Here is a 22,090-nt window from a genome sequence, read left to right on the forward strand (position 1 = left end):
GTTTAAACAACATCCTTTTCTGTCCTACATCTTTCTTTGTCAGGCATCTGACTTCTACCTGAGTGAACGGTTTCCACACTCACAGGGAAGAAGGGAGGCCGTGCCTTTTCAGCTGAGCAGCCAGAGGGATAGTTCTTCGGAGGTGCAGACCTTCATGTCAGCAAGGAGGAAGCAGAGAAACCCCTTTCCTATGAGCTTGTCTACTGACTAAGAGTTTCATGTAGTCTTCCTTCTTGGAACGGTGATGTGGCATAAAGGGGGAGCCTTTTCTCACAGAAACCCAGCGTCAAAACCAATTGTAATTAGGATAAAATCAGGGCATGATTAGACTTAGAGTAGATTCTGAAAGATGCTAGATTAAAGCTTATTTAGGTGATAATCCATATTGTGGTGTTAGGCAAGTTTATTTCTTATAAAAATCAATATTATCATATTGGTTACTTCTAATTTATTCTCAGTTGCTGCATATATTTTGGCAATTTTTGTGCTGATTTGCTTTTGTTTATACCTAGTTCCAGAAAACATTTAAGGTGGCTTACATTTATATACATGCAATAAGAACAAATACATTAAAAATGGTGGAAGAGGAAATCAATATAAAGCAAAAGTGAGAGTAGAAAAGGCGAGATAAAAATAATAATGCCTAAACATAGACCATTTGCTAGGTGGTAGGCACTATTCTAAGCACTTTGCATATGTGAATTCATTTAATCCTGACAACAACCCACAGGATCAGTACTATTATCCTCCCCATTCTACAGGGAGGTAAGTGAGGCCTGGAGGAGTGATTGAGGCCATATAAGCAGCGAGTGGTACAGCTCTGGGCTCACACTGGGCACTCTGGCTCCATGATGCTTTCCTGATTCAACAATGAAGCTGGAAATGAGGTTAACACACAAAGTAGAAATTGTAAGGTCCTGCAGTCCCGCTAGCGACCGACCACAGATTTACCTCTAAGATTTTTGGCAGACAAAATTGAGAAGGAAAAAGTGATCAGTTACATGATTCACAGTGTTTAGGAGATAAAAAAACAAGCTAGTTGCTCAAGAGTAGCATAATTATTTCTGGTTGGGAGACCAGGGAGAAAATTCTCTTGTAAATTCTCACAAAGAAGCCACTATGTAATGAAGTGGACACTATTCTCCAGTCAGGCTGACAGGTTTTCATAGGGCTGTTTCTTACAACATCCTTCACTGTGTCATAATGTATAACCAGCACCCAAGCCAAATTCAGTAAAAGGCAATTCGGCAGGGGTGGGGATTTCAGAAGATGTGGTCAGGTCTGTGGATCGCTGCTGGCCTGGCTTAATTTAGGAAAACATTGTAGACTATTTAGAGGGAAGAATGGACTGTAGATCCCACAGTGGCTGTAATAATTACAGCCACTGTCTGTAATTATTATTTCTCTCAATTGAGCTTTTGTAAAACTTGGAGTGGTAGTGAGTTTGAGGTTATTTCCTGACCAGGGCCTGAGTGCCACTCTTCTATGCTGTTGGTGAGTATGGAGGTATAGCTTCATCAGCCAACTGAGCTGGGTGAAGGATGGATTTTCTTGTGAAAGTTGAGGAAATGCAAGGGTACTGTGTGACCAGAGGGCCACGCACTTGGTACTGAACCATATTGAACAGAATAGAATTTGGGGTGTTGACCAGCCTCAAAATATTTGGAACCAAAATGACTTTGTGGAGATCAAAATATTTCCCATGGACAATTGCAAAAAATTCCCGACAGAGAATTGCAATCTGGAATTCTTAAAGCAGGTGCAATCAAATACCTACCTTGGTAATTGGAAATATCTCAATAAAGGACTCCTAAAATTTTCAAACTTAAAAATAAAACCAAAGTAGTAAATATAGAGACATGACTTTTTAAATAGATCAGTTATGTAATTAGGTTCTTTGTAAGAAATGTAGATTACCAGTTTGTGAGGATAAAGCCCATTTGTGAGAGCAAACAGAGCAGAGGTAGCCTTGGAGCTAAGGTACAGCTTTGATTTTGGGCAGAATGTGTGAGTCCGCGGCTTTCTGGTCAACCATGCGCTGCTCTGTCATCTTGTGTTCCTCTTTCTCCGGGTCGAAGAGCTCACCGTCCTGGTGTCTGGGCTTGCATAGCTCTTCTTCCTGAATTAAGCATCAGTGAGATGTTTGGGGATTGTCACACAATGATACCAATTTTGGTGGAGGTGGTGATGACAAATTTCTGGTGTGTTCTACGTGGAAGAACTCAACTAAGGGACAGAGATCCAGTCACTAGTAACAAACCACTGCTCAGCTGCTTTGGAAAAACCACCCTCTTGCCTCTGTGGCACCAAGAGAGGATGATCAGGATGGTCCTGGGGGTGATGCTGGCCTGGATTTCCTCACATGTTTTTGAGGCCCATCTTCAGTAGGATAATATCTAGGGGTTTTTCGAAGTTTAACCACTCCAATACTACCATTCTTGTCGCCACCAACTAATTTTGTGACAGTAGCAAGAACTTTCTCTCTCCTTTTATTTTCATTCCTGGTTTTAGCTGCTGAATCCTTCCTCATGTGCATGGCCTTTTGGGAATACATAGCCAACCAGGAATATCTGCCAACTCCCCTGAGTAGGATGGGGTTCCGGCTGCAGCAGGACTTCCCTTCTTCTTTCTATTTTTTATGACAAATTTATTTCTATATTTTAGAAAAAACATAGCTCACTGGAAAGCCAAAGAGTAGGCTCAAATTATATTTCTTACTCTGTGGGTTTAATGCTATGATTACAGAGTCTGATTGCATTCTGCATTTCTATACCCCACCAAAAGTTTCTTACACACTCAAAGTTTTTTCCAAGACCGCAAACATGGATATGCCCTACGGCCTCCTCCTTCCTCAGAGACTGCTCTCCCAGGGCCCCTCTCTCTAACTACAATGTGACACAGGTCGTTAGTCCTCCTGCACAGCAGTTGTCCTATGATTTGCTTCATTGTTCTCTTGGGTTGGAGTCATTTTTTCCTGGATCTCATGCATTTTATGTATGCCCCATTTAGAGGAGGCATACCATCAACCAACCATGTAAGAAAGACTATTTTTATTTTCTGACTATTTGTGTCTGGGTAGATATGTATAGGATTCTAGGTTGCAAATCTTTTCCCCCTCAGGACTTGGAATGCTTTCCTACACATTCTTCCAGTATATCCATAGTTCCAATTACAGTCTGATTCTTGTTCTTCTGTAGGAAACTCGTGGTGTCTGTGTGTGTGTTACTTCTCTGGAAGATTTTAGGATCTTCTTTTGGGCTCTCTTTCTCTAAATAAATAAATAAATAAATACATAAATAAATAAATAATTAAAAAAAAGTTAAAGTCCTTACAATGACCTACCCTTTCCCACCCCTTTCAATACTGCAACCCTTCTGCTTCTGCTCTGTACTCTTCTAGTCTCTCTGACCCTGTTCTACCTTTTTTAAAAAAAATTCCAGACATATTCCTTCTAACATACTATAACGTTTCCTTATGTTGTGTTTATTATCTATATCTCCCTGCCAGAATAAAATCTTCATGAGGTCAAGAAATTAATTTAGCATCTTAAATAACTAGAACAAAGCCTAGTACCTTGTAAGTGCTCAATAAATTTTTGTTGAATGATATGAATTCAAGAAAGAAACTGGCATGCATTTTAGATGGACTGCTGTAAGCCAATAGGTCTGTAATTGTGGAATGTAAAGAGTTGTTCTTTCAAAAAATGAGACAGTTTAAACAATAAATCCATTAAATGGGACTTTTTGGAGATTAAGTTGAGGGACCAAACAGGAAGCTATAAAAGAAATCAATCAATCAATCCTATTAGGGTTGGTAACATGCTAACGAAAAGCTTTGAGGGGAAAAAAGAAATTGAATGTGTCTTTTACTTTATTTTTGGATTATAAAATATTATCCTGTTCAAAACCCCCTTATAAAGATAAACAACTGCACTAATGTAATCTCTTTAAATTAATTGAGAGAGAGAGAGAGAGAGAGAGAGAGAGAGAGAGAAGAAAGGAAGGTTGGGAGGGAGGGAGGGAGAGAGATTATTGTTCCACCTATTTATGCATTCATTGGTTGATTCTTATATGTGTCCTGACTGGGGATCAAACACACAACCTTGGTGTATTGGGATGATCCTCTAAGCAACTGAGCTACCTGGCCAAAGCCACACTAGAGTAATCTTGGTTAATTCAATAAAACATATACTGTAGCTGATGCATGTAATTTTAATGAAAACTGTAAAAGATTACAGCATAAAGTTTAAAGAATAATTGTTTATTGGTAGTTTATATACATTTGTGCGGATTTCTTATAAATGGACTTGTGAACATAATTTTAAATTTTATTCATTTGTTCTCCAAATACATATTGAAAGCTGAGTCCACGGATCAAAAGTGAATAAGACACAGTCCTAGTCTTCAAGGTTCAGGTAGTTTAGGGCTGGGCAACAGACAGATAAACAAGCCTAAACTTACAAGGTGAATGGTTAGAATCAAATTTTCTGACTCTCTAGAATATTGTTTAGAGTTTAATTTAAAATTCATATCTTCCACACTTTGTTAAATGCACAATATAATTTGCAAACACTTTTAACTTCCATAGTTGAAATGTGAGATACATTTTGACTTTTCAATATCTATTTTATACCCATTTTGCAATTAATTAAGACATGATACTAAATATTCTAACTAGAAACCTCTTTAAATATTATAATTACTAGCTTCTTGGTTTTTGAGGTGTCTTATCCACATTACATTTGAGCCTCTTAGAACATACAATTTGAATGCCTGGATGCTGGATTTATTAGTCAGAAAACAAATGAGAGGTAGAATAAAGCAGTCGTTGGTGGAGCCACATTTCATTTGTCAAGGGAAATTTCATGGAGGAGGCCAGTTTGAAGAGTATCTTGAAGGTGAGACATAGAATTGAAGCAGGTTTGGCCAATATTCTGCTAACAGCTAATGATCTGCTAATCATCATGGACCAATCTATTTCCCCCAGCATAGTGTCAGGACACACATTGACTTCTTGCTGGGCTGAGCTTTTAAAATTCAAGACATTACTGGCTTTTTAAATTTTCACTTGACAGCACTCTTTTGATAGTAATTTGGCCAAAATGGTATTTAAAAATACTGTGTATAAATGGCCACCTGAATACATTTCTCCCTTAAATGTTAAGACCTACTGGATAATAGCAGTCCATCTTGAGGCTGGGTGAGGAGTTTTTCTGTTAAGGCTTATTCACACCAAGGCATGCCAGCTTTTGTTGCCAACTAGTTATGATTCAGGACTAAAACTAAACTCTAGAATTTCTTTAATTGGAGAATTACTGCCTGGATTCACTTTTTATGGCTTGATCCCATAATGGATGAATTGGCCAACAGCTGAGGGAACATATTTCATGTAGGGCAGATCTGTGTGGGGGTATTTATTCATTGGATTTATATGGTATATTTTATCCCAAATGAAGAATGTTAAAAAATATTTACTTGAGAAAAAGTCAAATACCAGATATTCACAACGGAAGAAAGTAAAGTTAGTAGAGGAGAAAGGAATATGGTTATTTGGAAGAAGTAAGATAGAGAATAAAGACATTACACACACACACACACACACACACATATGTATCAGATATATATATATATATATATATATACACACACACACACACATTAAACATCTAAGGTGTTTGTTGGTGTTGCAAGGCACAATTATTACTGTTCTCATTTATTTTAAGAAAGGGAAAACATGCTTCATTAGACAATGGCTTTTACTTTTGACATTATATAGCAGATTTTAACACATCTATACTAATAAAAGGGTAATATGCTAATTAACCAGGTCAACTGGCCATCTTCTGGACATCTGACTTCCTGCCGGACAAAGCCATGATAATGGGGGGCGAGGCAGAGGCCGTTAGGGGTGAGATCAGGCTGGCAGGTGGTTAGGGGCAACAAGGCCGGCAGGGGAGGACAGTTGGGGCAATCAGGCTGGCAGGGGAGGGCATATGGGGGCATTAGGAAGGCAGGCAGGTGAGTGGTCAGGAGCCAATGTTCCTGGATTGTGAGAGGAATCCCAGATTGGAGAGGGTGCAGGCCAGGCTGAGGGACAACCCCCGCCAAGTGCACGAATTTTGTGCACTGGGCCTCTAGACTATATATAATTCAGTTTTATGAAGACAAAGTGTTTACTCTGTAAACTCAAATTTCACAGACAGAAAGTCATGCAAACTAAATGAATCAACTACCAAGTGTTCAGCACCCTAAAGTACTTCAGCATCTCTTAAAGGTTATAAGGAAAAAAGAAATTTCTTTTGTTCTTAAAGATCTAACAATCTACGTTGGTAGATAACACATGACATAATTGGAGAATAATATGAGGCTAAATAAAAGCTTATGTTTTTTATTAATATAAACTAAGTTATATGGTAGAGAGTGAGATACTTTTAGAAATTCAAAAATCAGTGTGAAGAGGTCAGCAAAGTCTTCACAGAGGAAGGCAAAGTTGGGTTTAAAGGATGAGATAGAGGATGAAAAAGACATTCAGATGGGAAAATACTATGAAGCAAGGTTTGAAAATATAAATTCGATAACTTCTCGTAAAATATTTTGATATGGAAAAAAGTATTAATCACAGTACTCTAAAAGTGCAACTCAAAACCACAAGGCATCAGCTCACATTCATTACGATATCTACTATCAGCTCGGCTGCTACTCAGTGCTTGAGCCACCTATGAATCAGGAAGTCACAGTTCAATTCCTGGTCCAATTTCCCATCAGGGCACATGCCGGGGTTTCGGGCTCCATCCCCAGTAGGGGCGTGCAGGAAGCAGCCAATCAATGATTCCCATCATTGCTGTTTCTCTCCCTTCCTCTCTGAAATCACTAAAACTATATATTTTTAAAAAGATATCTACTATCAAACAGAAAATAGCAAAGTTTGGTGAAGATTAGAGAAATTGGAACCCTTTGTGCACTGTTGGTGGGGAAGTGAAATGGTACAGCCTCTATGGAAAACATTATGGGAACATGGAAGGAGTCGAGGGGTTTGGGGTGTACATGAATTCCAGACTTGAATCCTGAGTCTATTTCATGCAATCATTGCACAACTACTTACTGTTGTATCTATAGCACCTTGGGTTTAATGTTTTTTTTAAATGAGTAATATTATTTAGAATCATCTGGGATGGCTGCTACTCAGTACACAAAACTCTCTTAAAGAGCTGTTTATAGGGACAAAGTCTGTTTTTTTATATGCACAAGGTTTTGTATAGAAGCAACACTGAGAGAATAATACTAAGCTGTTGAGAAAGAGGTTGATGGATTCAGGGGAATGCCTTGGGAGCGGCAGAGGCCACGCTAGGAACATACCCCACCAGGCACATTCGGTTCGATCGCCCTTTCAGAAGATAGTGAGACCTCAGTGTATTACCAGTCTTCAGTTTTGACTAGACAATCTCTAGTCGATTCTTTGTGTTTGAGAATTCAGTCTTCTGACCTGAGTGAGGAAGCAGGATCATAATTTTCCAGCATTCTGATAGCTTGAGCCAATCACATAGGCTCTAAATAGCGAAATGGCTCCAAGGTTCCAAGTTGGGAGGGAGTAATGAAAGGAAAATGAATTGCACATATTCTCTTCCAAAATAGTCCTGCTTAGTGCCAACCAATTCCATTTTTTTCTCCTGTAATTTTCCTACCTCTTCTAATTCAGTAAACAAATTTTTCTGACAGATGATTATAAATTTGTCATTTGGGGTTCTACATAAAATTTCACTAATATCTTAGACAACATTTTGTGTATGTGTGTGTGTGTGTGTGTGTGTTTTAAGAAATTAGTTCTTTAAAAACTTTATTATGGAAAATTTCAAATAGAAAAAGTAGAAGAGTATAATCAGCTCCTGTTTCTCCATTATTCAGCTGTAATGCCTAACAAGATATAGTCATTCTTGTTTCATTTAACAACCACCTCCAGCCCCTAGATTATTTTTTCCTTTATCTCCCCACATCCTGGTCATTGGCTTATTTTAAAGCAAATCCCAGACATTATCATTTTGCAAATACCATGAACACACCTAAATACAATCCCCCTTCCCAAAACAACACTCGATTAATATCAAATATCCAATTAGTATTCTAAATAGTCCCAGGTGTTTCATAAATATTTTTGCAGTTTGTTCAAATCCAAATAAAGTCCACACATTGTCTTTGACTGATATGAGTCAAAAAGCCTTTCTCTTTCATTTCTCTCTCAATCTATAGGTTAACGTTCCCTGTTTTTATTTTTATTTCTTGTGTTTTTTTGTGTGTGTGTGTTTTCTTTTTTTTTTTCCATTAAGAAATGATGTCATGCCTTACAAAATTTCTCACATTTCTTTTTTTGTTGTTGGTGTATGCTAATTAAAAAGACACATTGTCTCATTTTACCTACATGACTACCTGATGAAGTAGGTAGAAGAGATATTTCACTGTTTAGCAGATGAGTTGATCAAGGTATAGAGATGAAGTTAGCAGTTTGTCTAAACTTAGACTTAGTAAGTAGTTGAACCAGAGCTAGAATCTAGGGAACTCATTTCTTAGATCTAACAGTGAGCCTCTTTTTTCCTGAATTAAAATACTACTAAAAACACCAAAATTCTAAGGAGACTTTTGGATACAAAATTAAAGTATTATTAGTACAATTTAATGAATGTTTTACGGTTTCTTAATAGCAATCCATATATACAAGTTATCTAGAACCCATTTTCTTTTAAAAAAATATATATTTTTTACATAGAGGAAAGGAGAGGGATAGAGTTAGAAACATCGATGAGAGAGAAACAGTTATCAGCTGCCTCCTGCACACCCCCTCCTGGGGATGTGCCTGCAACCAAGGTACATGCCCTTGACTGGAATCTAACCTGGGACCCTTCAGTCCGCAGGCCGACACTCTATCCACTGAGCCAAAACGAATTAGGGCGAAGCCATTTTCATTGGTGGAAATAATTCATGAGAAGTTGAGCCTCAATATACATATCATTTGTGCCTATATGACTTTCTTGAATTTATTCTTTCATATCATTCACACATTTGAATATTTCTTATTTGCTATTTAGCAGATTATAAACTTTTGGACTTATAATAAAAATAGTGTTAGTTTCTTAACAATTTATTGTAGTCAAATGTATGTAATGGACATTCAGGATCTTTTTAGTGAAAAATAAAGGTAAATGAGTCTGTGTGAATTCTCATTCACTACTGAGGTAGAAACAGCATTTTCTAAGTAATGAAGTATCTTCTATGTCTCTCCTTATTCTTTACTGCCCTCTACTGGCGCCTGATGTGGTTTTTGATAAATATCATTCAGGGAAGTCTATCACTTTTATTAAAAAAAAAATGAAGCCATAAAAGTTATTTCAGAAAGTTCCTTTCAAAGGAATAAGTACTTTCTTACTAGGCAAAGCTACTTTAAGTATACAATAAAAGTAATTTCTAAGAAAAGTTTCCACAATATTTACTATAATACCCCCTAAGCATTATAACACTTGCTAATTAATTAAATTTCTAGACCATCAGCTACAACTTTTAAAGCATAAAATAACTTCTAGCCAATAATTTTTTATCATAATTGAATTACTGCAAATTAATTCTAAACAAGTTTAACAATATAGTATAATATTTCTGGTTTAGAATATACACTGTACATGTATGTGCTAGCTTCTGAAAACAGAGCAGGAAATAAGAAAGCCATGGCTTCTATCTTCAGAGATGATAACTGTAAATACAAGGGTAGGCAAAAGTAAGTTAACAGTTGTTTGTATAAAAACAATAGAAATAAATAACACAATAAACAAACAAATACATAAATAATACAAGAATAAACCGTTTCATGTACTCACAACTGTGAACCTGCTTTTTCCCAGCCCTGTATTGGTGAGGAAGTAGAAATTTATTATTTAGGCTTTTTCTAAGTTTATATCAGACACATCAGCAGAAGAAATTCTAAAATTTATGTAATCTCTGTAGTAAAATAGGTATTTTTCTGCATTTCAAATTTATTATAGTGAATGCACAAAATTATCTTTCTAAAGCCATGACAGGGTGACTTAGGTTTAAGCCTTTTGATATACCATGTTATTGAGTCTTATATTCCCTGGTGACTTGAGAGAGAATGAATTACTGAAGGATTAAAAAAATTTATTTTTCAGTTGTAGCTGACATTTATCATTATACTAGTTTCAGGTGTACAACATAGCGATTAGACATTTACATAACTTACATAATTATAATATTATTGCTTATATACCCTGTGCTGTACTTTACAACCCCGTGACTGTTTTTATAACCCTCAACTTGTAGATCTTAATTCCTTCCCTTTTTCACCCATCCCCCAACCCCTCCCTATTTAACAACCATCAAAATGTTCTCTGTATCTGAGCAAAAGGCAAGATTTCATTTTTTTATTGCTAATATTCCATTCTATACGTATACCGCTAAATCTTCTTTATTCACCTACCAATGGGCACCTAGGTTGCTTCCATATCTTGGCTATTGTAAGTAAATAATGCTGCAATGAACATAGAAGTGCCTGTATATTTTTGAATTGGTGTTTTTTATTTCTTTGGATAAATATCTTGAAGTGGAATTGTTGACAATATTACGGATATCCCCCATTTCTCCCCCTCTTTGCACCTCTCCACCCAGTTCCCACCCTTTCCCAGGCCTTCACCACACTATTGTCTATGTCCATGGGTTATGCGTATTTGCATACATGTTCTTTGGATAATCTCTTCCCACCCACCTTCCCCTGCTCTGAGGTCTGTCAGCCTGTTCTATGCATCCATGTCTCTGGACCTATTTTGTCTGTCAGTTTATTTTGTTGATTAGATTCTACATATAAGTAAGATCATGTGATATTTGTCTTTCTCTGTCAGCTTATTTCACTTAGCACAATAATCTCCAGGTCCATCCAAGTCCCTCCACGCTGTCGCAAGGGGAAAGAGACACAAAATATTCCATCCAAAAGCAGAATATACATTCTTCTCAAGGGCACAGGGGAGATTTTCTAAAATAGATTATATGTTAGGGCACAAAACAAGGGTTAATAAATTTAAGTAGTTTTAAATCACATCAAGCATCTTTTCTAATTTCATACAATTATGGTCAGAAATCAATTACAAGAAGAAAACTAGAAAAATCACACATATATGGAGATTAAACAACATGATGCCCTAACCCAGTGGTCGGCAAATTGCGGCCCCTTGAGTGTGGCTCTTCCACAAAATACCACGTGTGGGCGTGCACATACAGTGCATTTGAAACTTCGTGGCCACACTCAAGGGGCCAAAGAGCCACATGTGGCTCGTGAGCCGCAGTTGGCCGTCCACTGCCCTAACCGGTTTGGCTCAGTGGTTAGAGCATCGGCCTGAGGACTGAAAGGTCCTAGGTGTGATTCTGGTCAAGGGCATGTACCTTAGTTGCGGGCACATCCCCAGAGGGGGGTGTGCAGGAGGCAGTTGATTGATGTTTCTCTCTCATCGATGTTTCTAACTCTCTATCCCTTTCCCTTCCTCTCTGTAAAAAGTCAATAAAATATATTAAAACAAACAAAAACAGGCTACTTTTCTGTCTTGAAGGAGTGGTGTAGGAGATGAACTTTATTGTTCAACCCTACCCTAGTTCTTGGCTATCTCTCAAACTTTGTGATTGTCCATGCAGCTTTCATTGTTCTAATAGGCTCCCCGTAGCTGAGGATGTGCCAAAACCTGCCAATGTTCCAAAGGGCAGGATCTCAGCACCTAGATACAAGCTGATTGGAAGCCATACCCTCTGGCAGCAGCGTGTGTGTGTGTGTGTGTGTGTGTGTGTGTGTGTATACAATGTAAATTTACTGATTTCAGAGAAGGAGCGATAGAAACATCAATGATAAGAGGGAGTCATTGATTGGCTGCCTCCTTCATGCCCTCCACTGGGGATCAAGCCTGCAACCCTGGGATATGCCCCTGACTGGAATCAAACCCACCACCCTTCAGTCCACAGGCCGACACTCCATCCACTGAGCCAAACCGGCCAGGGCTGGCTGCAGCCTTTAAAGTATGTAAATATACCTAAGCTGCTGTCAGGGAAGAGTGGGAGATGGGTGCTTCCTGTCTGCTCTCTGCACCGAGCCCTGGGGGCTAACCAGTTAAGAACTGTCTTTATTTGCTACAGGCCTGTGGGATCAGCAAATCTAAACACCACTTGGTCACCAGGTGATCAAAGGCTGTCCCCTGTATGGTCACAGATGCTGGGGTGCTAGATATGTGCAAAAGTTTTTCTGGAAAGTACAGCCACCTGGAGCGAGGCAGAGGGACAGCACAAAGATAGTGCTGTCCTCTGTGCTCTCTGCACAGTACTGCAGGCAGCTCCTAGATGTGTGTTAAATTAAAAGCCAGCCCCTCAGGTTGAAGCACTGGAGATTGCAAATAGGCTTATCACACAGAAAGTTGGGGCACCAGATGTGAGGTTCAAACCTTTGCTCCTCTGAGAAACTGGAAGCCATGAATTTTGTTCTAGTTGTGTCTTTACACCAGAGGTGGGTTTAATACCCTGTGTGTCTGTCGCTCCTAACCATTTCATTGTGGGTTTTTTCTTGTTCCCAGTAGTCACTCTAGTTTCTGCATTCCTTTAAGAGAAAATTGTTCTGTATGTAGGTAGTTTTTGTGTGTTCATGAGAGGAGGCGAGTTCAGGAACCTCCTACGTTGCCATCTTACACTAGAACCTATTCATTCTTTAAAAAAAAAACTTTCTTTCACTTCTTCAGTAGGTAATTAATATGGCATATATATTTTTTGTATGTGGACATTAGCACAGACCCTTTTGAATGATTACTAAATATCAGAACAGCAGGCTACTAAATAATACAGTGTTGGATTCACTATTGATATTGGCCAGTTTGGCATCAGCCCCAAACATAATTTTGGTTAGTTACCTCTCAAAATATATCTAATATGAGGATTGGGTCATAGTATGAGTGCAAACCCACTGTTAAACATTAAAAGAAATGACTTGAGCCAGTGGGTCCCTAACAAATTTATATTTACACTAGTGACCTGGTGCATGGATTTGTGCACGTTGAGAGGAAATTAATTAGAAGGTGGCCGGTGGGGCGGGACTGGGCAAGATGGCCCAACATGCCCTGGAGCCAACTTCCCTCAGTCCCTCCCTCTGCCGACAGCACCTGGGATGGTGCTGTGGTGTCTCGAAAGGCGTCTGTGGAGTGAACAAGAGATCCCTCAGGTAGGTGGGGTCCCTCGGCCTGGCCTGTGGGGATGGGGTCCAAACCGGCTCTCCTACATCCCCCAAGGGGTCCTGGAGTGTGAGAGGGCATTCTGCAAAGTTGCTGTCATACAGGATGTGGAACACAAACACAAGTGTGCAGTAAACCAGATTCGGGGCCGACAGTGCCCCAGCAACAACATAACCCAAGGCCGAAGGTGGAATCACGTCACCCACAAGGAATTGGACTCTCTCCTCTGGTTTTGGTGTGCATCTCCTGATAACCGCCACTGCCAAGTCACTGCAGCTCCGCAACTCCTGCATTGAGTGTCTGCCCCCTGGCGGTCAGTGCGCATCATAGCGACCGGTTGAACACTTTGCATATTATTAACCATATATATATACACATACAGTATAAATGTATATCTATAATGTATATAGATATAATACATTTATACTTACCTTGGTGGTTGACCTAAATTTTGTTATTCATTTTGAAAACAAGCTTATTCACCAGATTTTGGGTATATTTAAGTTTTATTCTATGGCACTGAGTAAAGTGTATACTTCCAGATATATTATTTCCTTTTCATCTTCAGAATGAATTTTCTTTAGGTATTATAGAATATTTAATATACATTAGGTTAATTTAACCTTTGTTTTTTAAAAATATTTTTATTGACTTCAGAGAGGAAGACAGAGGGAGAGAGAAAAACATCAATGATGAGAGATAATCATTGATTGGCTGCCTCCTGCACACCCTCTACTGGGGATGAGTCTGTAACCTGGGCCTGTGCCCTTGACCGGAATTAAACCTGGGATCCTTTAGTCTGCAGGCTGATGCTCTATCCCAGCCGTGGGCAAACTATGGCCTGCGGGCCGGATCCGGCCCATTTGAAATGAAAAAAAAAAAAAAAAAAAAGACCGTACCCTTTTATGTAATGATGTTTACTTTGAATTCATATTAGTTCACACAAACACTCCATCCATGCTTTTGTTCTGGCCCTCCGGTCCAGTTTAAGAACCCATTGTGGCCCTCGAGTCAAAAAGTTTGCCCACCCTTGCTCTATCCCCTGAGCCAAACCGGCCAGGGCTAATTTAACCTTTGTATTATTTCACTGAATATGTATAATTTAAGACCTTTATCTGAGTTTGTTGGTAGACATAAAGATTAAAACTAGACTAATTATTATACAAAACTTCCATTAAAATGGTTTAAAAATATTACTTCCTCATTAAACACTTTCTCATATATAAGCAGCTTTGTAAATGTGCGCCATAGGAAACCATGCAGCATTTCTTTTCTGATGAATGTGCTGCAAAGACAATTTCTGCTTTGAATACTGTTAGAAAACAAAGAATCGACTGGTTCACTCCGGCTGTCAGCACACCACCCCCCGGACTTGCCCTGTGACTACGGCGCCCCAGAGCCTCACATCAACGCCCGGATCATGCAGCTGCCCCACAGCGAGCACCACACTGCCTATGTGAACAACCTGAACACCAGGGAGGCGCGGACAAGCACGGGGAGGCGCGGAGAGGGTGACAATGCCACTCCAATGCCTCTTCAGCCTGCCTGTCGTTCAACAGTGGAGGCCACATCAGCCAGCATCTTCTCGTCAGACCTGAGCCCTCGTGGTGGCGGAGAACCCAAAGGGGAATTGCTGAAGTCATCAACACGACTGGTTCCTTCACTGCATTTAGCTGTTTCTGCTGGCGTTCAAGGCTCACTCAGGTGGGAGCTAGCTTGGTTTCCATAAGGAGCAAGGATGCTTCTAGATTGCTGCTTGTTCTAATCAGGATCCCCTTCAATGAACAGGTCTCATCTCATTCTACTTTTGGGGAATGATGTGTGGGAGCATGCTTATTACTTTCAGTATAAAAATGTCAGACCTGATTATCTGAAAGCTATTTGGAATGTAATCAACTGGGAAAATGTAACTGAGAGATACATGGCTTGCAAAAAGTATATCAGCATTACAGAAAGCACGTTATGGCTGATTCTGTAGTAGTGCAGAGTAAACGTTTGAGTAAACATTCTCTTCAGAGAGCTAAAATACCCAGGAGGTTGTATCATCATAAAGCCCTCAAAAGTATCACATCCCTTTACTACTGAGGCCCCTATGGAAGCCATTCTGATCCTGTTCTATTGCATTTATAGATAATCTAGACTTTTACCCTAGTTGTTTAACAATATTAATTTCTTTCCCCCAAGGAAACAAAACTAAAAAAGAACCAATTTAAAGAAAACTTTTACAATATAAAAGTCATTATACAATAATTTCATTTTATTTTCCCTTTATCTTAATCACATACTTTAAGTAAAAAAGATATGAAAGATGTTAAAAACTGGACAACTGAGATAGGCAAGCATCATTAATACCAAAAATAGACATTCAAAATGGTTTCACATCATCACATATTTAAACGTATCTCATTTTCAAATAACTGCCTGACAGATGCACTCTGGTCTGCTAGAAATGAATGGTGTGGTACCGGAGGCTACCTGCACACAACAATGAGGTTGCTGAGAGAAATGGCATCTTTAGAGGTGCTCTCCTGCACGAATGTGGCCATTACAGCCTTTCATTCTGTCAGCGGTCCTTTAAATACCAATGATACTGACGTGACTGCAGGATTCACATTACTTAACATGACTCCCAGATAGTGCTGGCTTTACAGCTGATTCCACAGGCACAGACTTAGGCCAAGTTACAGGATACATAATTTTTCCTATTTTATTTACTGTTTAAGATGTTTTTCAATTAAGTTTGGATGATACTTATAGGCAGTAGCACACAGGTGCCTGCATCCTTGTTTATGGACTCAGCGTCAGCACTGTGAATCACACACTGGGCCGTTCGTCCACTCCTCAGTGTCCAGCACATTGGCATTCATATACCTGGTACAGCAATCAGTAAATATTTACCAGGACCTCTTTAGGATTCCATTTTAGGCTTCTTATAGAAACAAGCCAATTCAAAACATTTTCTAGGCTTTGAAAATTTAATAAATGAAAGGCACTTGCCATTACTGATCATAATTCAAAAAGGTGGTGGTAAATTAAGGCTAAAAGTGGTAATTATTCTGTATGTGCCTACATGTGTAAAATGAGGTCTAAGACAAGGAATTAAGGAATACACTAAAAACAACATGGGAGAGACTATGAAGAATAGGGTTACACTTGAAAATAAAAAAATATGTTTTTCTATCAATCGGAGCTATAAAATATGAGGACATTTTGGGGTTAGGAGGTAAAATGATATTTAAAAAAACAAATCTCTTCCAATATAATAAAGCATAATCCTAATAGGTTTTTGGGAAAACTTATTTTTTAAATTCAATGACCTCTTTTTTGCTCAACTGGAATTTTTACCATCGCACATACCCTGAATTATAATTATTTGATTCTGAACAACTGAGAAACTAAAAGATCTCATTCTTAGATTTATATACTTTTCTTACAAAAATAACTTGTTATTGTGCCAATATTTATCTGAACATGATAGCCTCCAATTAATAATTGGAATGGCTACATTATCAGTATGAGTTATAGTGAAACTGCAGTTATTTTTCCTGTTTGAAAAATGAAGAGAATAGACAATAGTGAAAAACAACAATTATGAAGAAAAACAGGCAAATGGAAATAAAGGATACACAACAAAAGAGCCCAAAAGGCAAAAACATAAATATTAGAAAGATGCTTCAAAAGTTACTTAGTATCACAGGAAAAACCTTTATGAAAAATATTTAGAAAATAAATTAACACGTATCTTTAAAATATAGAACTCTAAGTGCTCCATATGTTTGGGATACTCTACAGTGACCTGTTAATTGCTGTACATATTTTTTTTTCAAGGAATTTCTGGATCCTGTAGAAATCTATAGAATTTGCTTACTCACTGTTACAAAAATTTTTCTCAACTGTAGAAAATTAAAATTAATTCTTTAACCTTTAAGAAAAGAATGAAGAATCACTTCACTATAATACATCATGAAAATAGGGTATCTGTTTATTTTGCCACATCACATTTTTTTGAAAATGAAATATATGATTAGAGAATCAATTTCAGAGAATTTTTAGAAGAACAGGTGATTGAAAACCAAGTTCTCTTTTTTCAGGTGAGCCACAACACATTAAGTGATAGAGTTCACTTTGTACCACTTAGACATAGTCACTAGCAGAGCAAAATCATGTTCAAGCCAGCCAGCCCAAACATCATTTCCAGTAGTCAGCAATCTATGGCTCATGGCTGAATGTGACTTGTGGTCTATTTGTAGATGGCCCTCAGCTAAGAGTGGTTTTTATATTTTTCAAAGGGTTGTAAACAAAGCAAAACAGCATATGTGACAAAGAACTGCATATGGTCTACAAAGCCTAAAATATTTATGACCTGACACATTATAGAAAGCTTGCAGACCTTTCATTCATACCAATGTTGTATAGAATTTAGACAGTGCAATTACAAGTCCAATATAATGCTCACTTATTCCCACCATGAATGTAGTAACAGTCTAAAAAGATATCTTCTGATGTCATTTGTCAGAATTTCCAACTTTTTCTTCATCTTCACTATCATTAAAGTTCATCCTTCAACAATATAAAAGTAATTGAAAGAAAAAAGAAACATGAGATTATATTAAAAACAAGATAAAATAGTATAAGCTAACCAAACTTATCTTCTCAAAAATAATTACTCTATATTTCTTATTTAATGAGCCCACCACATAAGAACCTCTCCTACCTCTAACAATGGTAGAGGAAAGGGTATCACATAGTTCTGACCCAGGCCGATTATAGCTTTACACATTCGAAGTCATATTTTGATGTGCTCTTTAACTTAATTTCAGTTATGATATTTGATTTATGAGTAACAGTGTTTGCTATCTCAAATGTTTAATGAGAAAGTCACAAAACATCTTGAGAAAACAGCTGAACAAACTATCAGAAAAACATTTTTGTTTACTGAAACCAAGAAAATAAAGATTCATAACTATCTTTCCTAACTGTTAGACTTGGAGAAAACATAATTCCCGAAGCAGGCTGTCAGACTTTCTAGTTGGGGTCTGTAGTTCTAATGATTCTGCGGAGCCAGGTGTCCCCAGCCCTTTGCCAGCGCTGTGCTGTTCTTCTGCCCTTTCACTGTGGAGGGAAGGAATCCAAGAACCCTCCTGCAATTGTATGAAATTCCATTCAGAGGCACTCTAGCATTCAGGGACTGTTCGGTCTAAGTGCCCTAGAATGACATGATTTAAAGAAGAAAAGTAATAAGCAGCAGGAGAAAGGCTGCAACTGCTTGATGGGTTAAAAAATCAAGGAGAGGCCAGGCGGTCCATGGTTCCAACACATCCCGACTAAATAAGAACAGAAGAGTATCTGCTATCCAAATGTGTCTGTCAGGAGGCTCCAGGATATGTATTCCTTTCCTAACAAGTCACTGTTTTACTGACATTTGAACAAAATGTAAATAATTTATAGCCATAATTTCTTAAGTGATTTTACTTGTCCAAATTTCTAAGCATTTCAGTGTTTATAGGCTACATTCTGATTCTCGTATTTTCCAAAGAAGAATTTCCAACTACTTACTATTTTTTGAAGCTTCATTTTCCCTGCTTATTCATACATATAAAATACAGGAAGAATAACTTTAGATAATGTTTGCAGTCAGCTTTAGACTTAGTCCTTACCTTATTTCTCATTCCATGTTTTTGGAGATTTTCCAATTTTTCATATATTAAAGCAGCAATCTGTTTTGCATCTCTGGAGTCTATTTGCTCTCCCCCAATATTTCTCTAAAATTAAAAACACTTTTCTTATAATCTTTTAAGTATCTAATCAAAACATGACATTTGTACCTCAGAAACTTGAATAAAATAGTCCTTAAAATTCTAAGTGCTCGAAACTCAAATTTCTTCAAGGAAATAATGCTACAAAAGCACAGTTAACCCATTATTTACCTGAAATAAATACTGATACTGTTATGAGAACGTGGGAAATATGCATTAACTCCAAATGCCTGGAAACATTTAAACTGTGTAAGAAAAGATATGCCCAGAGGACTAAAATCATTCTAATCTAACACAGTCTCTGACACAGACAAAACCATGACTGACTAACCATTGGGAAAGCAATGCCTATCTCCTGGCTCTCCTCTGCCCACAGCAGGAAGGTGGCTGGGAGGGGACAGGTGCATGTGACCAACTCTGCTCCCTTGGGATCTGGAGCCACCTGTTTCATTCCTCCTGGAGAGAACCCCACAATTATGTGTTAGGATTTTGTTTCGTCATATAACTGCCCATCTGGGTTTGCATTGCTGTTTATTCCAATCATCATTCTACTTTGGCCTCTTCCTCTAGCCTGGACTTCTGGGTGCCAACCCTGCCTTTCAGTTCGGACAGGGATACTCTGGGTCCTAATCTGTCCTCTGGACTCCTCTAGACATATGGTAACATCATATTTTCTTTTTTTTTAAATATATGTGTGTGTGTGATATATATGTATTTTAATTTAAATTCTTTATTGTTAAAAGTATTACATGAGACCCCCTTTTCCCCCATTGACCTCTCCCCGGCCGCTCCCACCCCACAGCACATGAGCACATGCCCTCACCCGCCTATTGTCTGTGTCCATTGGTTATGCTCATATGCATGCATACAGGTTCTTTGGTCTCTTAGCCCCTCACCCCACACCTTCCCTCATAGGTTGGACAGTCTGTTCGATGCTTCTATGTCTCTGGTTCTATTTTTGTTCATCAATTTATGTTGTTTATTATATTCCAAAAAATATATATTATGAGCACATGCCCTCACCTGCCTATTGTCTGTGTCCATTGGTTATGCTCATATGCATGCATACAGGTTCTTTGGTCTCTTAGCCCCTCACCCCACACCTTCCCTCATAGGTTGGACAGTCTGTTCGATGCTTCTATGTCTCTGGTTCTATTTTTGTTCATCAATTTATGTTGTTTATTATATTCCAAAAAATATATATTTTTTACTTATTTCAGGGAGGAAGAGAGAGAGAGAGAGAGAGAAACATCAATGATGAGAGAGAATCATTGATTGGCTGCCTTCTGCATGCCTTACACTGGGGATCAAGCCTGCAACTGGAGCATGTGCCCTGATCGGGAATGGAACTGTGACCTCCTGGTTCATAGGTCGCTGTTCAACCACTGAGCCACCTAAGCTGGGCAATATTTTCAAAGAGCTTCCTCTATGGCCTGATCATTTCTATGATTGGTCATTTTATTGATATTTCTCTAACATCATTTGACATGATGTCACCCGCTTCTCAGCTGTTCTGAGAATTGGGAAGCAAAGCTAGTGATTCCAAAGGAATGAAGATTCAGCCTCAGGTATAAAACATTTTCTCTCTCAAGTGATGCTTACCCTATGCTGTTCTTAAAACAGTTAGCTGCTTGGACTAATCAAAATCCTTCACTGAAAAATCTAAATGTCTGACAATTCTAGATTTCTGAAATTCACCATTTAATTTATCTATTTAAATATTTGGCTCTATTTAAAAATGTATTATAATTACCAATAAATAATGAGACCTTAATCAGATATTCTTTCTCAAAAAGTTTATATTAAAATATTTTAAATTATTAATTTCATGTTTTATCAGAAAACATGAATATAGCACAAAGAAAATATTTTCTCATAGATCTAGTGCCAATAATGTCACTCTCTTACTTGGGAAGACAGCAAAGGTCACAAGTACTTCCAGTTAGCAATTACACTGGCCGATGCACGTACACTTAAACATTTTATTTATTTTTTTAGAGAAAGGGGGGGGTGGGAGGGGAAGAGAGAAAAACAAACATTGATTTGTTGTTCATGCATTCATTGGCTTATTCTTGTATGTGCCATAACCAGAGACTGAACCTGCAACCTTGGCATATTGTTACCACATTCTAACAATTGAGCAACCTGGCTAGGGCCAGACATATGCTTTTGTATTAGTAATCACAAAAGTTATCACCTGAATTTGAATTTTAAGACCCACTGGTTAGATGTCTAGTTTCTTGTTGGGGGAAAAAAAAAAGTTATGGACCTATAAAAAAGGAATTATGACTGCACCAACTTTTATAGCCTAAATCATTCATTAATAAAGATTCCATAAGATAAATACTCTGGTTATTTCAAAAGGATAGTATACTATCCTTTCCTGGAAAAAAATCTATACTAATAAAAACCTAGGTGGTCCTCGTGCCGCCACAAGATGGCTGGCAGGGGAGGGCAGTTGGGGGCGATCAGGCTGGCAGGTAGAAGTGATTAGGGGCAATCAGGAAGGCAGGCATGTGAGTGGTTAGGAGCTAGCAGTCCTGGATTGTGAGAGGGATGTCTGACTGTTGGTTTAGGCCTGATCCCACAGGGCAGTCGGACATCCCCTGAGGGGTCCCAGATTGGAGAGGGTGCAGGACAGGCTGAGTGACCCCCCCCCCCCGCCCGAAGGTAGTGCACCGGGCCTCTAGTTAATCATAAAGGTACTATATGTTAACTCTATAAAAGTAGGAAATATAAAACTTCACAGAAAGTAAATAATTACCTCGAATTCTATCACCCATAGAAAACCACTATTAGTATTTTGGTTTGTCTCTTGAGTAATTTTCCTATTAATGAGTGTAAACATTTTAAGGCAACGGAGACCATATCAATTGTGAGACACAAAACCTTTCAAAATCATTTAGTGTATATATAAGAAGGAAGGACCGTGTTTCAATAATATGCAATAAGATAATGACAAAGGGAAAAGAAACTAGAAAAGAGCATTACTCAGTCCAAACAACAAATCTTTTGAGCTTGGCCTGCTAAAGGAAAGGAACATGGAGGAAAAACCTGTACGTACCTTTGATCTTTCGTAGGGAAA

The 22,090-nt window shown here is 38.3% G+C and overlaps 1 protein-coding gene and 2 pseudogenes across 3 annotated transcripts in view; 1 reads left to right on the forward strand and 2 right to left on the reverse strand.

The window, feature by feature from the left end:
- Positions 1–3,161, reverse strand: part of LOC102764819 — a 24,958-nt pseudogene extending 21,797 nt beyond the window's left edge.
- A 6,503-nt stretch (positions 3,162–9,664) lies between these two features.
- Positions 9,665–15,418, forward strand: LOC102765109 (annotated as a pseudogene).
- A 66-nt stretch (positions 15,419–15,484) lies between these two features.
- The window catches only part of DNAJC10 (DnaJ heat shock protein family (Hsp40) member C10), a 36,812-nt gene continuing 30,206 nt past the window's right edge, over positions 15,485–22,090 (reverse strand). For 2 of the 3 annotated variants that reach the window (XM_015561952.1, XM_006760547.2), the window contains 3 exons: positions 22,070–22,090; positions 18,907–19,011; positions 15,485–17,809 (listed from right to left, as the gene is read on the reverse strand). In XM_015561952.1, coding sequence (XP_015417438.1) covers positions 17,798–17,809; positions 18,907–19,011; positions 22,070–22,090 — 138 coding nt within the window. In that variant the 3' untranslated portion in view covers positions 15,485–17,797. Of the gene's footprint in view, positions 17,810–18,087; positions 18,213–18,906; positions 19,012–22,065 lie in introns of those variants that run through there. The other variant, XM_015561951.1, reaches the window with a different exon arrangement.

Source organism: Myotis davidii, unplaced genomic scaffold (genome assembly GCF_000327345.1).
Source record: "Myotis davidii unplaced genomic scaffold, ASM32734v1 scaffold370, whole genome shotgun sequence".
In the NCBI taxonomy this organism is placed as follows: domain Eukaryota; kingdom Metazoa; phylum Chordata; class Mammalia; order Chiroptera; family Vespertilionidae; genus Myotis; species Myotis davidii.